General features: G+C 48.4%; 1 protein-coding gene across 1 annotated transcript in view; it reads right to left on the bottom strand.

Moving 5' to 3' along the window:
* The window catches only part of PRKCQ (protein kinase C theta), a 437,429-nt gene that overhangs the window by 285,925 nt on the left and 133,156 nt on the right, over positions 1 to 18,348 (bottom strand). The window contains exons 8-9 of the mRNA XM_069229272.1: positions 14,457 to 14,586; positions 12,933 to 13,042 (exon numbers count right to left, since the gene is read on the bottom strand). Of these exons, the coding sequence (XP_069085373.1) occupies positions 12,933 to 13,042; positions 14,457 to 14,586 (240 nt within the window). The remainder of the gene's footprint in view (positions 1 to 12,932; positions 13,043 to 14,456; positions 14,587 to 18,348) is intronic.

The following is an 18,348-nucleotide window of genomic DNA, read 5'->3' as shown; positions in this document are numbered from 1 at the left end:
TGGGGGAGGAGGGGTGTGGGTATCCCTAGGCCAGGGCGATTTCTGTAGGCTAGTCCCCTCCGTAAGGCATGGCACTGTGCCCCCGCCCTCCACCTCTGTAGGGTGCCAAGTACAGCTATCCATGGCCTTGTGTCACCTATGTGTGCAGATGTCGTCCATTGGCTTGTAGGCCAAGTCTCACTGATTGAGTAGTGTACCCCAAGTGCGCGGTGTAGTGCAGGGGGCTTCTGTGTCTGTCCTCTCCGCCAACTGTGTTGCCAATGCATGCACTCAACATGTCTTTATTTCTTCCCCCCCCCCTTTTTTTTGTCTGCTCTTCCTGTTCATGTGTGCATTAGCATCATCTGGCGGAGGAGAAGTGGCATTGGAGCACGAGGGAGCTGCATCTCACATGGCCCCGGAGGGCCATGCAACGGACTCGGATTTCACCAGTGAGACGGAGGGCGAGGGGGGCTCCACAACGGGGACACGTGGAGACATCAGCGACACCGACACGTCCTCGGAAGGGAGCTCCCTTGTGGTGGCGGCAACATCCGTGCCCTCCGCAACAACAGGTACAGCCGCCACCCAGCGCACCAGCTCCGCCCTCCAAGCAGCCCCTCAGCGTTCGCCCCGTGCCCGCTCGCACACCAAGGCGGGCATCTCCTTCGCCCCAGGCACCTCAGGCCCTGCCCCAGTTACCCCTGCTGCCCTCAGTGAGGAGGTCATTGACCTCCTCTGGACGCTCATTGTTGGGCAGTCTACCCTTTTGAATGCCATCCAGGGGGTGGAAAGGGAGGTGCATCGGAGCAATGCATACCTGGAGGGCATTCATTCGGGTCAGGCTGCCCATCAGCGATCGTTCAACGCTCTGGCCTCAGCACTGATGGCAGCCATTGTCCCTGTCTCCTGCCTCCCTCCTCCAACTCCCTCCACCCAGTCCCACTCCCCTGTTCCTCTGCCTATCCCAGACACACCTACAGACCAGCCTGCACACACCTCAACACCCAAGGTCAGCTCATCCAAACATAAGCACCACACATCCCACAAGCATTCACACAAGCAACATCCACATGCAGACATGCCAACAGCAACTGCCTCCTCTGTGTCCCCCTCCTCCTCGTCTCCCTCCTCCCTCCCTGGGACGTCTCCACTCACACTTGCATGCACCACTTCATCAGCCACTACGTCCATCACCAGCACACCCACCAGAACACTCCGCACACGTGCAGTCACAACCCCCACTGCCATTTACACGTCCCCTGTGTCCTCTCCCAGTGTGTCTGTCACCCCCTCTTCCAAACCACACAAACGCAGGCAGCCACCCACCCAACCGCCATCCACCTCACAACAGCCTCCGTCACAAGCACCTGCACCCAACGACAGCACACTTGACTCTCCTACAACCACATCCTCTTCCTCCACTCCCATACCCACTGCACCTACCCTTCCCATTGCTCCTAAAAAGTTTTTCCTCTCCAAACTTAACCTCTTTCCATCACCTGACCCACCCCCTCCATCTCGTAAAAGTCCAATCAGCACCTCAGCCACCGCAAGCCCTGGACCTACAAGGACCATAGTCCAGGGATATTGGAGTCCACCACCTTCGAGGGCAGCTACATCGGCCAGCAGCAAAGGGACAGCCAGCCCACCCCCTGGGAAAAATCCAAAAAAGGCAAGGGCCGGCGCGAGAGGACAGAGATGGCAGCCTCCACAGGCACCACCCTGGCACCGTCAGGAAGTGGGGTGCCACCTCGCACATCTCCAAAGGGAGGCAAGGGACACAGAGGATCAGGCAAGGATGGCAAGGGCAGCACGGCCGACAAGTCCGGCAGCAGGCGAGCTGCCCAGGAGGGCCCCACCAGACCCATTCCGGGGGTGAAGGAGTACACCCACGGGCACGGGACACCAGCACAGGAGGGCCCCGCAAGCGAGAAGTCGGATGGCGAGTGAACACCAGATATTGGCCAGATCTGGTGCCCTGGAGACACATGTGAAGAACCGCTGAACAGGGCCCCGCCGCCTCAAGAACCGCTGAACAGGGCCCGCCGTCTCAAGAACCGCTGAACAGGGCCCTTCAAGACAAGCACCGCTGAACAGGGCCCCGCCGTCTCAAGAACCGCTGAACAGGGCCCTTCAAGACAAGCACCGCTCCGCTGGGCCCTTCAACTCAAGCACCGCTCCGCTGGGCACTTCCTCTCAAGCACCGCTCCGCTGGGCACTTCCTCTCAAGCACCGCTCCGCTGTGCCCTTGAACTCAAGCACCGCTCCGCTGGGCCCTTCCTCTCAAGCACCGCTCCGCTGAGCCCTTCAACTCAAGCACCGCTCCGCTGGGCTCTTCCTCTCAAGCACCGCTCCGCTGGGCCCTTCCTCTCAAGCACCGCTCCGCTGGGCCCTTCCTCTCAAGCACCGCTCCGCTGGGCACTTAAACTCATGCACTGCTCCGCTGGGCACTTCCTCTCAAGCACCGCTCTGCTGGGCACTTCCTCTCAAGCACCGCTCTGCTGGGCACTTCCTCTCAAGCACCGCTCTGCTGGGCCCTTCAACTCAAGCACCGCTCCGCTGGGCCCTTCCTCTCAAGCACCGCTCCGCTGGGCCCTTCAACTCAAGCACCGCTCCGCTGGGCCCTTCCTCTCAAGCACCGCTCCGCTGGGCCCTTCCTCTCAAGCACCGCTCCGCTGGGCACTTCAACTCATGCACCGCTCCGCTGGGCACCGCCATCTCTGCACCGCTCCGCTGGGCCCTTCAACTCAAGCACCGCTCCGCTGGGCACTTCCTCTCAAGCACCGCTCCGCAGGGCCCTTCCTCTCAAGCACCGCTCCGCTGGGCACTTCAACTCATGCACCGCTCCGCTGGGCACTGCCGTCTCTGCACCGCTCCGCTGGGCCCTTCAACTCAAGCACCGCTCCACTGGGCACTTCCTCTCAAGCACCGCTCCGCTGGGCACTTCCTCTCAAGCACCGCTCCGCTGGGCACCGCCGTCTCTGCACCGCTCCGCTGGGCCCTTCAACTCAAGCACCGCTGACACATTGGCAGAAGGGGCAGGCCCGGATCAGTGTCAGACAGGGCTGCACGATACACTCTGGGCACCAAGACTCCTCCAGTACTGCTGGAGTCTATCATCCACTTGTGAGACTGTGGCTTTGCACTCCCCAGGATGGCACAGTGGGCAAGCCACCCACTGTAGGGACTTGTGAGACTGTGGCTTTGCACTCCCCAGGATGGCACAGTGGGCAAGCCACCCACTGTAGGGACTTGAGAGACTGTGGCTTTGCACTCCCCAGGATGGCACAGTGGGCAAGCCACCCACTGTAGGGACTTGAGAGACTGTGGCTTTGCACTCCCCAGGATGGCACAGTGGGCAAGCCACCCACTGTAGGGACTTGAGAGACTGTGGCTTTGCACTCCCCAGGATTGAACAGTGGGCAAGCCACCCACTGTAGGGACTTGTGAGACTGTGGCTTTGCATTCCCCAGGATGGCACAGTAGGCAAGCCACCCACTGTAGGGACTTGTGAGACTGTGGCTTTGCACTCCCCAGGATTGAACAGTGGGCAAGCCACCCACTGTAGGGACTTGAGAGACTGTGGCTTTGCACTCCCCAGGATTGAACAGTGGGCATGGAGGCCCCTCGTGGATCTGGCGTCGTGGACTCATGTGGCTGAGGTGCCCCTCCTTCCCTTCCCCCTGAGGTGCCTGTAGTTTTCCTATCTGATGCCCCTGCAGTGTTCTCTCCAATGGATTTGGGTCTCATGTGTGGGCTTTGCCCATGTGTTGAGGACCATTGGCCCACGTACAATGACAGAAAGCCAATTTTGACGGAACAATTTACATATGTGTATATAGTTATGGGATGTTCGACTTACTTATTTACTTAGCCTTACAATATATTTGAATTCCAATAACATATTATTTTGTCTTTGCATTCTTCCGGGGGGTTTGGTTGGGGGGTGTCACTCTGAGTTGTTGCTCTTCATTGGTGTGTAGGTAGTTGGGTGGGGGGGGGTGTGTCGCGTATGTGTGTGTCCGTATTCTTTTCTCCTCCCCCCTCCCCTGTGTCGTAGGTGCAGTACTCACCGTTGTCTTCTAAGCCGGCGTTCGTGCTCCTGGTAGAGGAGCAGGTAGACAATTGCTGGTAGGATGTGTAGTTCTGGTTCCATGCTGTCCAGATTCCTCGTGGAGTGTGTAGGGTGAGCGTTTTCCCGTTCGTAGTCTGTTTCCTCCGTGTTTTTATCGGCGGGGCTCCCGCCCCGGAAAAGGTGGCGGATTGGTGAGTTGTGAATGGGTGGGCGGTACATTGTCTGCCGCCTGTCTGTTGCCGGTGACCGCCGCGCTGTTTGTTTGTCCCGCCGTGGCGGTCGGAGTGTTAAAGTGGCGGTCTGTGTTGGCGGTTCCCGCCAGGGCCAGAATTCCATTTTTTTTACCGCCTGCCTGTTGGCGGGTGGGCCACCGCTTTAACACCGACCGCCAGGGTTGGAATGACCCCCTAAGTCTGAAGATAAAACTTCCAACAGGGTGGAACCTGGTTTCTGCACACAACTTCCTCTATAGGGCTGTTGGCCTTAATTTCTGCCTAGGTTCCTGTCAAGGGTAAACCAGTTGTCCTTCAGTGTTTTTGTGTGGGACTATTACCAGTGGTGAGTCTCACTTTGTTAGGTCATGTAATTCTTCAATGGTGTAAGCCACCAGTAGTTCTTGCATTTCATTTTCAACTGCCATTTGCAAGTGAAATTGTGTTTTCCTGTGATGTTGGGTGGTGGGTTTTATGATTTTTTTACATGCAAATGGTCTTCAAATCCTTTAGTTTTTCCTAGGTCGGGTGTTGGATCTAGCGCTTTCTGCAGGGTCATCCCCAAACTTTTGACCTTCCTCCGATTATTTTTTTCTCAATTTGTTTTGGTTGGTTTGAGGAGTTTGACATGTTAACATTAGCTTATACCCAACAGCCATATTTAATTTACTTATAAGTCGCTAGAAAAGTGCCCTAAATATGCCCAGGGCCTGTAAATTAAATGCTACTAGAGACCCTGCAGCACTGATTGTGCCATTCACTTAAGTAGCCCTTTAAACATGTCTCAGGCCTGCCGTTGAAGAGCCTGTGTGTGCAGTTTCAGCCTGCCATTTCGGCCCAGCAAAATAAACCTTTATCCAGGTTCAACTCTCCCTTTTTAACACATATATGTCTAGGGCAGGCCCTGGACAGCCATGAGGGCAGGGTGCAATGTGTTTAAAAAGTTGTACATGTCCTGGTAGTGAGAACCTCTTACATTTGTTTTTCACTACTGCAAGGTCTATATCTCCCAGGGAATAACATTGGAGTTGCCTTATTACAAAGTATAAGTGTAATTTCCAAATAGGAAAATGTTTGGTGTCTCTGGAATCCTAATTCAAAACCCTAACTTATGGTGAAGTCGAATTTTAAATTACAATTCTGAAAATCACCAGTTAAATGAAGTTGGTATTTTCTTTTTCATAGCCATTTGGTGCCTCCAGCCTGCCTCTAGCCACATGACTAGGTGTAGTTGGCAGTTGGGCTTTGTGTATTCCTCCCAAATAGCCACACACAGTGAGCGCTTAGGTGTGACTGGATAGGCAATCATCACTGGCAGGATGGGAGGGAGGAGCTGGGCTCAGCCTCCTCACACCTGAATAGGCTGTGCCCTGTCTCTTCACAAAGGGCCGCATAGCCTTTGTAGTTAGTCAAGAGCCGGGGCCAGAAAGGTATGGCATCTGTACATTTCAAAGGCATGTCTCTAGAAGTTTCTCCCCACTTCAAAGGCACAATTGTGTGTAAAAGAAGGACCTCAAACACCACTTCTTCAGTATACTTCTGGACCTGTGGATACTCTGCCATGAAGAAGGATTACTGTACTGCTACTCTGCAGGACTGCTACTAAGAAGGGAAGCTGCTCTTTTGTGCTGACCTGCTGCCTACTGCCCTCTTGCCTGGGAAAGAAGAACTGGACCTGCAATCCATATTGAACCCAGGACCCCAGATTGACTCGTAGGGCTAGTCTGCTGCCTTCCTGAAATGAGCCTCAGGGACATAAAAGACTCCCCAAACACTCCTTGACCCGTCCTTAGTGAGTTCCTGACCACCAGGTGGTGCCTCATAGATCCTGGATCCTTGGTGTGGCTCAGCGGGCTCTTAAATCAAGCTTTTGGGGTCTCTGAGACTGTGAATGGGCCTTTTCACACTGGGACCGCTCCACTTCCACGGAAATTCAACGTGAGCTGCCGCCAGCCCGTCTCTTCACATAGCAAGCATCGATTTCCATTGAGGACCACCATTCCAAAGCTTTAGCCTGCATGTCCACAATGCCCAGCTTGCTTGCCACACCGACCACTGCTTGCAGTGCTCTTCTTGCTCCCCATGACCCTCTCCAATGCGAAAGAGACCCTTGGCCAAAACTTGAGAAGGTAAAATGTCAACTTGACTAATCTGGGATTGTATCAGACCTGAGCTTCATTACGGTCTGCTTGAACTTTTGACTTCGACCGGGTCCAGCGTGGATAGTGTTTTATTTTTTTTAACGCTATATTGCACTTTATTCTTTAAAAATTCATAACTCCAGTTGTGCTGAATGGATTTTTGTTTTTTGGTATTGTTATATTTATTAAATTAAGCTTTATTTTCTTTACCTGGTGTTGGATTTTTGGGTGTGTGTTTTCACTGTTTTTCTATCTGAAGTATTGCAGAAATACTTTACACATTGCCTTTAAGTTAAGCCTGACTACTTCGTGCCAAGCTACCAGGGTGGTGAGCACACGTTTATTTGGGGCTTCTTTTTGCCTTATCCTGACTAGGATTGTAGTTGCTGCTTGACAAGGGCTCACACCCCAGTCAACCAGTAACCCAATTTCTAACACCGTTACAGGTTGTGGTATTGGTTCAGTATGGGTGTTGTACAGGATGGTGACAAGCTTGAGCTGGTTAGTAGCTGGAAGGCTCATCATGCTGAGGGGGGCAGTTTTTTTCTGTCCTTGACATAGATGTGGGCTTCTATTGAATGTTGTTTGTATGTTAGTGTTGATTTGAACTTACCTATACACATAAGGGGTTTGCTGGCCATCCTTGTCTACACTAGGGGTGTGCGCAATGTGTGTAATTTGCTTTCACATCATAATGCAAAATATTTGTAAAATTTGAAGTAATTACTCAAAAATGTATGTTAAATTTTGTTGTGAGGATACATTTAAACAAAAGCACAGTGAACAACAACCGACTGCTTTCTGTTGTTTCAGTGTATTTGTGATACATTTTTACAGCTAATGGTGCATAAATAGCATGTACTAGGCTGCTCTTATATAGGTTAGCAATGCTTCTCTGTCTATGATGAATGCAGTTACAAGGTTTCCCATTTTGAGGGTTGTGCAAGGATGTTTCTTGTTGGGGTTGCTCACCAGTTATTGTGAATATCACTTTCACCTAAGTAAGATGAAGAAGCGCTGCTGAAAGAACCTTGCTGTCTGGGTATAATCTTGCTCTGAATTGTGAAGAGTTGTTGGTACTCCTGCACTTCATCTGAGGCATGGCGCAATTTATGATCTCTTGACATCCTGCAGCCTTTATTTCTTGAACCTTTCCAAATGTGCTCCTAATGATTTACCTTTCCACATTTACAGCATGTCTGGCCTATTGTGGAGTAGTTCTCTCTTGGTGTGGGTATTAATTCTTGAATTTGTAGAATTCCAGCTTGTCTTTTGGCTCATGTTTGCATTTGCTTTTGGCATGTTATCTGGGATCATCTTCAATAGCTGTTTGACATTTTTTTATTTGCTTACATGTGCAGCCATAAGGTGTCCTCTCCTCTTTTCTCTGCCTTTCCTGCATCAATTATCTTGCCTTGGGCTTCAGCTTGATTGTATAGTTGAGTCATTTCTTCAATTTTGGCCAACGTGGTGCTTTTTGTTATAAGGTGCCACCAAATGGACTTTCATGGACTCTCATTGACACTCTTCCATGAGTCGAATGGCAGCTTCACCCAAGAAATTGTCAAATTTGCAGTGTACACCTAGACTGTGCATGGAAGCTATTAAACAAACTCAGATATTCACCTTTTTCCTGGGAAATTGAGGTGGAAAATGTATCATTAAAAGTCCACATTCGTCTTTGTTGGAAATGTGCTTTTTGCAGTTTTTGATGCATGATGGTTTATGATGCTGGGAGCCTTTTGATGATTTGTTCAATGTGTTTGCCTTCTAGGTTTATTAAGGTGAGTAGCATTTGCATTTCATTTCTCTCCCTGAAGCCTCTAGGAAGTCGACAAAGTCATCCAGCCTTTCGACTCATTTGGGGCTGTGAAGTTTTTTTTTTTTCCCCAGTTTTATTTATGCAAGTATCACAATTTACACATATTTGCACCATGTGAATCTCAGTACGTGAACAATACATCTTATCCCGCTCCATGAACTATAACATTGGTTCAGATCGATTTAGTTATTTGCGTACATGTTCAATGTGTTACCTCTAATATACATGGTCAGGTATTACAATAATACTTATACAGTATTTTGGCACATCAGCATAGAGTAGTGGTGGCTATCCTGCCCATATCGATACTGTGCATAGTATATTAACTTTTAACAATTAAATTAAAATACTGTAGAGCATATTACCAGATATAAACGTGAAGAGAGAACAGCCGCCGCATACCACCAGACCAGTCAAAATCTTGTCAGCTAGACCATTAGTAGGGTCAGCCGAGCCCAATCTGTGGCTACATAAGCGGATCCAACAAGGAGGCAACGGAGGTCAGAGTTGACTGGAGAGGGGGACGTATCATCTTTCAGACCCACTCAATCATACATCTCACAATGCCACTTTACCGCCCAATAGGGTATGAAAGGACCTGTAGCTCGTTATTGGTGGTCATCTGCTGAGGGGTCCCCCTCCACCCCCACAAGCTCCCCATGCAGTCCTTCGATCATGTCACACCAGAGTTCCAGAGCTCGTTCTGCCTGTTCATCCGTGCACAACTTACAGATGCGACCTTCCTCCACAGTTGTCCGCTCAGTGAGGTCAGTTAACCACTCCTCCTGTATTGGAGGGGCCGGATTTGCCCATCGTATCGCAATGCACCTCTTAGTCAAAGCAAGCCCCAGCTGCGCAAATCGGAATGCAATTCTGCGCCCTTTTTTTGGGAGTCGGTAAATGCCCAGCAAACAGTGTTTCATTGTTACCTCTAGTTTCACAGCTGTTACCTCTCTTAGTGTTTGCACTATTTGGTGCCAAAAAGGTATAATAGAGTGACATATCCATGTGACGTGTTCGAAATTGGTGGTAGTTGCGCCACATCGAACACAGCCATCAGAAGGTGACAGGAACCGTCTATGTAGGCGCTGTGGTGTCGGATATACTCTGTGCAAGTAGTAAAAATGTATCAGTTTGAATCTGGCATTGCTAGTCCCTTCCCGCACTAATGAGCAAGCCCTATTCCACTCCCCATCTGTAAGCGGAGATCCTAGGTCTGCCTCCCACGTAGCCCTTGTCCCGTTGATATTATTATGTCTATCTCTCTTTAGGGCCTTATAGGTGCTAGAAAGTAGCCCAAGGTCGCATCCTGGGTATATAATAGCTGTTGTGAGGTGGGATTCAGTGGGTTCCACAGGAAGGGAGGTCCAAATCTCCCGAGCCGTCCGCAATAGGCTAGCGTATTGTAGGAACTGGTCCTGGTTTATGTCACAGAGGGTCTCAGCCTCTTCTCGCATGACAAATTAACCATTCTGATATAAATCATCATTGGTACATCCGCCTGCTCGCCATTTGGAAAAATCCAGTATTTCGGAGGCTCTAACAAAAGGGCGAATCCACCAGAGCGGAAGAAGGCGCACTTATGGCACCCTCTGCAACATCCGTGTGACAGCTCTCTCCCACATCCTCGTCACCTGCAAACCTGCAACACTAGGAAGAGGATATCTTGCAGCAGTTTAGCTCCTCACATGAGCAGGCCTAATAACCGAGATGTACATATAGAACCTTCTAGTAACTCTTTTTACCAGTTGGGAGTATCACTACACCACCTAGTCGCACATTGCATCAAGCTCGCCAGGCAGTATAGATGGAAGTCGGGTAGCCTCAGTCCCCCATCGGCTAAGTCCAACTTCAAGACCTCGAGGCAGACTCTACATCTCTTACCTGCCCAAATTAAGGATCGCAGTAGTTTATCAATCTGCTGAAACAGCGAAGAAGGCCATTCACAAAAAAAGATTTGCATGACATATAAACACCGCATGAATAATACCATTTTACAGAGTGCTATTCTACCCATTACGGACAGCGGAAGGGTGATCCAAAATTGAACAGAGGCCCGGAGGCCATCCATTACTCTTTCCATGTTCAATTCGTATTGAAGCAGGGGGAGTTGGCTATTTGCGTTCCCAAGTACTGAAAGAACTTGGTATCCCATGTCAACCCCACCTGCGGCAACGCCGCCGCCTCAACTCTCATCAGCCCTGACATAGGGTACAATACCGTCTTTCGATAATTGACCCGGAGGCCAGATATCTCTCCAAAGTCAGCCATCATTTGTAATAAAAGCAGGATTGATCTTTTCGGGTCAGTAACATACTCCAGAGTGTCATCTGCATACAGCGATACTGGGGCCTGTGAAGTTACCTGGTACTATGATGCGTTCATCTGATGGTGTGAGGAAGGCTGTGGAGCATTTAGCCAGTTAATTTCGATGGATATTATCTTAACTGGTTTTGTGTGCTGATGTCACTCTTAACTGGTCTTGTGCATGCACGTCTTTGCTTTTTGATTTGGTGTGCCTTCAAAGTAGCCACCTCAATATATTCCTACAACCGAATGACTTCAAGATTGTGCATCAATGTATTCCTAATGGGCTTGACCTTGTTTCTGGTAAATATTTGTCCGTATTCAGGATGTCTAAAGTTGGTCCTCCTTCATTTGTTTTGATTAATATGGATTCTAGCATTGGTTGGAAAGACCTGGGGATGTTGAGCACCTCATTTTTACGCTTGTTTCTGTTGGTTGCCATATTTGTTTTTCGTTTTTGAAGATGGGGTGTGCAGCACTTTTCAGTCCTTGTTGAGTGCCTCATAGTGTTTGGTTGCCAAGTCGCTGCCTCCTTTCTGCACTCTGAGCCTCATTAGCCTGGCGCTGCTTGAAGAACTGCTTCTTTACTTACTTGTCACTCTGCTATTTGCTCTGTGACTGGTGCTCTACCTCTTGCCCAGTGGGTACTCACAGCTTTCGAGGATGTGTGTGGCAGTTGGTGGCTGCTTCACACAATAAGGATTACTTTTCCTTCTTCGTTACAAGTTGTATAGTTGAGACACTATGTCATATTAAAGACATCAACAACAGTCAGGTACTGGTTAAATGTTGTTTTTATAACTGGTGGAGTAAGTACATGAATGTGTTTGTGCCATGCTGGCCGGCTTTTGCAATACTCTCCTTTCTGCTCTGTCATCTTGTCCCTCCCTTGGTCCATCCCCATTTCACCCTAGTACAGAGTCCACTGTGTGCCTGAATTCCAGTGTCTGGTAGACAGCTGGAGCGCTGACCTGATTGCGGTCTCTTTCTGGCTCCATTATAGTAATTCAGTCCAGATATTGATTTAAATTCTAAAGGTGACAAAAGCTCTATAATTATGATTGTCAAATGATGAATACATCCGACTTACATCCACAGTATGCCATCAAATTATGTTTTCAATGTTAACGTTGCATTTTTGCACTCAAGTTTTCAGAGCTACATTTCCAATTTATAGGCAAAAGGAAGACATTTAAGGTGTCCATTACTTTTCTCTTGAGAGGTCAGGGAGAAGACTGCAATAAGAACACATGAAACAGGGGAAGAAATTGAGAGTGGGGATGGAAGTCTTGTTACCGCTAATGAGGTACCTGGTGATAACCACTCTCTGAAAGTCATGTTTTTTCAAGATGACAAGCACGCTTCTGCCTATTTGTCTTAATTACAGTGCTTGCTGAAAGAATCAAACTCTCTGCAAGCCATGTATCGATTCCTTTGTTTAATGAAAAATACAGTTTGTGTTTGAATTGATTTAGTATATGGGCAATCAGTAAACAACAAGCATTGGCACAGACAATAGGCCTTTGGCGTTGGCTGCCAGTCTTTTAGCTTTGTTAATGCTTTTGTTTCTTCACGATTTTTGCAAAAATGTCTTGTTGGAGAAGCTGCATGCCCTCGTCACTCTAAACAAAAATCATTGGCTAAATGCAAAAACATTTTATGGTTTTCAAGAGAACGCATTGACAACAATAATAACCGGCAATGAAGGGAGCTACTTTGTGTATGGATGTGATTTTTGTGAAAGGGTGGTATGCCGTCAGTCTCAGTGAGTTTAGTGGCTAAATTGGGCAGAACCATTGCCACATGCTACTGTAGTAGCAGGAAGAAAATATGTGAGCGACACAATGACAGACCAATGAAAGAAGAGGGGTGGCTGAAATCCCATACAAATAACTATATTAGGAATATAATTTTAGTTAAATCAAATGGTTTTTTGCTAACACCAAAAAAAAAAACACGATTCTGACTACCTTATTAGTGGAAAGTCAACACATTGTGTCTTTGAAGGATGACATGAATATAGTTTCCCCTTCCCAAATAGTTAGAAGGTACAGGGTACATATTCAGATTTTTGGAACAAGTATTACATGTATGGTTTTCTTGACTTCAACTGATTTTAATCAAATGATTAAAAGAAAACATGAGGGGTGGGTGGGCGTTTTCATTCTTAGTATCTAGTTGGTAATTATGCTGGTAAATCAAGTATGCTGCTGAATTACATGAAATATCAGCTATCTGATAATTAAGGGCAGCATGCAGGACGGTATTCAGATTTTTTGCACATGACATACCATATTTACTTAGGCACAAGGCAGATGCATGCTAATCAGTGAAGACCAGAATCCTTGTTTGGCGCTGTACCACTGCAGCATATCTGGTGATAGGAATCTTACCTGCTGGACGCTCTCTATCATTGAAAGGGCTTCTGCCATGAGTTTCTGATTAACTCCGCAAAGATTAGCAACTTTGTTCTGACATTTATGATGGACATTCATAGCACATTCTGTTAACAAAAAAACAAAGCCATGTTATTAAAAAGTGGAACTTTGAAGGAAGTTAGAGCAACATGTTCCTTAAATGCGAATCACACTGAGCTGGACCATAACGACTCACTGCTGTGGTGGTCCCTAATAAAAATGCAGGCGGCTGCTTTGTAACTGGTAGTAATCCTTCAGTTGCATACATTTTTCTGCACGTTGTTGGTTTTGAGTTACTCCTACCTAGCTTTATGCTTAAGAAGTCCCTCCGGAGAAGAAGTTGATAAAAGGCCATATATAGAAAATTTCACATAAATTATCCTTGTCTATACATAATTTATCATGCTAGAATGCCTCCAGGCTTCAGAGCATTGGTCACGTCAGAGGCCCATTGTTCCAAGAATGGGAAGAAAATACATATTTTACATTAAAGACCAGTTGCATAAAAACCCTCTTAAATATAACATATAGATCAAGATTTGCTCAGATCGGTAGGAGATCCTCTCCAACAGGGAAAATGTACATGGATGCCATTATATGTTATAAACCAAATGCATGAAAACTACGACTGAGTTTTTAGACATAATAAACATTAAAAACGCTTCGGTTTTACGACATCCACAATAAATACGAAGGAGGAAAATTTACAAAGAAAGAGGTTAATTGGTGATTATTTCCTTTTTTAATAAAACTGAAAATCTGACTAGCTCTCACTATTTCGTGGGGCAGAGAAATCAGCCCAAATGGAGGCCCGACACTGCACAACATATCTGAATTCAGGCGGGTTTACAAGGCATATCTTGTGCATGGAGGCAGTGTTAAATAAGAAAAACATTATATGGAGGTTGTATCACATTTGATAACGTTTGTATGCAAAAATGCCATTACACTGGAGAAATTGTGCATGCATTTCCGTTTGCACCAGACAGCATGTAAAATGAATCTCTGAAAAAAAAAGAATATTTTAATAGCTTCCTTATTATACCTATCACATTGTGGTCTTCTTGCATCAATGAACATGGGAATATCTGACTTAATACCCTCCTATAGGAAAGCCGGAAAGGAACTTCATCTGCACTATGTATAATTTTCAAGACGCCTCTTTGATTAACGCATATTTGCATGTAGGCTTTCTTATATCAGAGAAAATTTGTATTAAATCCAGCTCACACAGAAAGAAAGTGATATAACCAGTACATGATCATGGTTACTTATGTATGGAGTAAATGCTTTTCAGACCATAGTCCACATTAGATAGTGTATCAATTGCAAATGCTTTGCATAGCTTCATAGAAATTGGACTGATAACACAGCCAAATCTTATGCCATACTCATGTTTCGAAGAAGTAGTCAAGGGCACCTCCTTTGTTTTTTGAAAGAAAGAAATGTGCCATGAGTGCACTGGGAAATATTTTCAAAAGCAATGTATAAACAACTTACCATCACACTTTAATCCCTGCTTTGCGAGTCCCCATAACAGTGTGCCACAGTGTTCACAAAAGGTTGGGCTTTTATAATTGTAGACCTTAAATCGATGTGGCATGTCAATTTTGAATCTTTCTTTGTGAATCTGAAAGGTAAGGAGATCCTTGAAGATACGTAATTGTTCTTTTAACATCTGAAATTTTTGTGAAAATCAAACCTACTGTTAGAAATAGGGTTTTTGGTTGGCAGTCAGGTTACTCTCTGTCCAAGCAAGAACCCTCACTCTAGTCAGGGTAAGTCACACACAATCCAAAATTAGCCTGTGCCCACCCTCTGGTAGCTTTGCACGAGCAGTCAGGCTTAACTTAGAAGGCAATGTGTAAAGCATTTGTGCAATAAATCATACAATACCATAATATAGCACCACAAAAATACACCACACAGTGTTTAGAAAAATATATAATATTTATCTGGGTATTTGCAGGTAAAAATGATCAAAGATGCAATATGAATTTGTAAAGATATCACTGAAAAGTGATATAAAGGGGGTCATTCCGACCCTGGTGGTAAAAACCGCCAGGGCCGCGAACGACGGAAAGCACCGCCAACAGGCTGGCGGTGCTTCCTGGGCCATTACAGCCGCGGTCAGAAAACCGGGTCCGGCGGTTTCCCGCCGGATTAACCCCGGCTGGCCGAATCCTCCATGGCGGCGCTGCAAGCAGCGCCACCATGGGGATTCTGACCCCCTTCCCGCCAGCCTGCCTAGCAGACAGTGAAAAGCGCGACGGGTGCAACTGCACCCGTCGCACACCTGCAACACCGCTGGCTCCATTCGGAGCCGGCTTCAGTGTTGCAGGCCGCTTTCCCGCTGGGCCGGCGGGCGCTATATTGGCTAGCGCCCGCCGGCCCAGCGGGAAACTCAGAATGGCCCCAGCGGTCTTTCGACCGCAGAGCGGCCATCTGGCGGTTCCAGCCAGGCGGGCGGCGACCGCCGCCCGCCTCGGCTGGAATGAGGCCCAAAGTGTCTTAAGTCTTTAAAAAGCAAACAAAGTCTCTTTCAAGCACAAAGTACCTGGTTTGGAGTGGAAAATCTCCGCAAAGGGCCGCAGAAGATGAGATACGTGGAAAAATGGTGTGAGCGCCGATTTCTCCCCAGCACACACGGACTTGCGTCGTTATTTTTCACGCGGGGAAGTCGTGCGTGGTTTTCCGGCGTGCAGACAGTCTCTTTCTGTGGGTCGCGGGGATTACCAGATGTTCCGGGGTCTGTGCGTGGTTCTCCTGCTTGTTTTCCGGCTGCGCGTCGTTCCGCAGGGCTGTGCGTCGAAGTTTCGCTCTCACTGCAGGCGTTGCGTCGATTTCCCCTCTGGAAGTCAGGCGGCGTTGTCCTTGCGAGGCCGTGCGTCGAAGTTCCGGTTGCCCCGAAGATGTCGCGTCGATCAGCGTCGGCGCACAAAGAGTCCAAATGAAAAAGAGAAGTCTTTTTGGTCCTGAGACTTCAGGGAACACGAGGCAAGCTCTATCCAAGCTTTTGGAGAGCACTTTTACAGCCAGACAGAAGTGCAGCAAGGCAGCAGGCCAACAGCAAGGCAGCAGTCCTTTGGAGAAAGCAGACAGGTGAGTCCTTTGAGCAGCCAGGCAGTTCTTCTTGGCAGGATGTAGTTTCTGGTTCAGGTTTCTTCTCCAGCAAGTGTCTGATGAGGTAGGGCAGAGGCCCTGTTTTATACTAAATTGTGCCTTTGAAGTGGGGGTGACTTCAAAGAGTGTCTAAGAAATGCACCAGGTCCCCTTTCAGTTCAATCCTGTCTGCCAGGGTCCCAGTAAGGGGGTGTGGCAGTCCTTTGTGTGAGGGCAGGCCCTCCACCCTCCCAGCCCAGGAAGACCCATTCAAAATGCAGATGTATGCAAGTGAGGCTGAGTACCCTGTGTTTGGGGTGTGTCTGAGTGAATGCACAAGGAGCTGTCAACTAAACCTAGCCAGACGTGGATTGAAGGGCACAGAAAGATTTAAGTGCAAAGAAATGCTCACTTTCTAAAAGTGGCATTTCTAGAATAGTAATATGAAATCCGACTTCACCAGTCAGCAGGATTTTGTATTACCATTCTGGCCATACTAAATATGACCTTCCTGCTCCTTTCAGATTAGCAGCTGCCACTTCAACAATGTATGAGGACAGCCCCAATGTTAGCCTATGAAGGGAGCAGGCCTCACAGTAGTGTAAAAACGAATTTAGGAGTTTTACACTACCAGGACATATAACTACACAGGTACATGTCCTGCCTTTTACCCACGCAGCACCCTGCTCTAGGGGTTACCTAGGGCACACATTAGGGGTGACTTATATGTAGATAAAGGGGAGTTCTAGGCTTGGCAAGTACTTTTAAATGCCAAGTCGAAGTGGCAGTGAAACTGCACACACAGGCCTTGCAATGGCAGGCCTTAAACAAGGTTAAGGGGCTACTGAAGTGGGTGGCACAACCAGTGCTGCAGGCCCACTAGTAGCATTTAATTTACAGGCCCTAGGCACATAAAGTGCACTCTACTAGAGACTTACAAGTAAATTAAATAGCCAATCATGGATAAACCAATCAATAGTACAATTTACACAGAGAGCATATGCACTTTAGCACTAGTTAGCAGTGGTAAAGTGCCCAGAGGTCAAAAGCCAACAACAACAGGTCAGAAAAAATAGGAGGAAGGAGGCAAAAAAAGTTCGCAGATGAACCTGTCAAAAAGCCAGGTCCAACATGACCCCCTACCAGCCTAAAGCCAGGGGAGAACAATCACTATCCTGATGTACTTCCCTGTTTGAGGCGATAGAACAAGGACCCAGGCCCACAACAGCAGGGGCATGCTCCAGTTCTTCGCCTTCCTGACTCAAATTGGATCCCTCTGTCCATACTCTCAGGGCCCACTAAGCCAACCCATGGGGAACCTTTCTCCTTACCTGTGGATCCCATCTGTGCAGCACCTAACCTTACTTTGCTCACAGATGTATCCCAGGAGCAGGATAGTACCACCAGGACCAACACAGTGGTGTTGCCCACTCTACCCCCGGGGTGTTACTCTTGTCCCCTCCCCAGGGATAACTCTGTCCACCTGGACAGCAAGCCACAGTGGTTACTGACAGCTGTCAGGGATGAGATCCAGGCCCCAGGCCTCTCAAGGCTCTCCCACCACTGGGGCTGTGGAGAGTGGGGGGCGGTAGCCCCAGGTGCTGGGCACCCTTTAACCACTCTCTCTTCCACCAGGTCAGGGATGACAGCCTGAACCTGGTCCTCCCCTCTGGGGCTCCGTACCCTCCCTCCTGGAGCGGTTCCCCCAGAGTCCAACATGGTCAGGGTGCTTATAGCAGCCGCCCTGCACCATTCCTCCACCAGTCCAGGGCTGTTAACCTGCAACTGGCCCTCCAACCTAGGGTCTGTACCTTCAGGTTGAACTAGGGCCCGGGGTGAGGCTTCCCTCCCCCTGCCCTCCCTTCTGGGGTCCAGCACCCTCCAACTAGGAGTGGCCTCCTCAGAAGACAACATGGTAGGGGCACTGTTATCAGTAGCCCCTCCCTCCAGGTCCGGGGGAACACCCTGAACCTGGCCTTCCAGCCCAGGTTCTGTACCCTTAGACTGGATCACTGCCTGGCAAACCAGGACTTTCTGGGGGGCACGTCTACCCCCCACCAGGTCAGAGTTTAACCTCTGAACCTGGCCATCCAACTCAGAGTCACCACCCTGAGTTTGAACAATTGCCTGGCACGCCAGGACTTCCTGGGGGGCACACTGACCCCCCACCAGGTCAGAGTTTAACCTCTGAACCTGGCCATCCAAGCCAGAGTCATCACCCTGAGGTTGAACAATTGCCTGGCACACCAGGACTTTCTGGGGGGGCACACCTACCCCCCACCAGGTCAGA

The sequence above is a fragment of the Pleurodeles waltl genome, chromosome 4_1 (assembly GCF_031143425.1).
Source record: "Pleurodeles waltl isolate 20211129_DDA chromosome 4_1, aPleWal1.hap1.20221129, whole genome shotgun sequence".
Taxonomy (NCBI): Eukaryota; Metazoa; Chordata; class Amphibia; order Caudata; family Salamandridae; genus Pleurodeles; species Pleurodeles waltl.
Note: the sequence above shows the minus strand (reverse complement) of the source record. Positions and strands in the feature narration are given on the sequence as shown.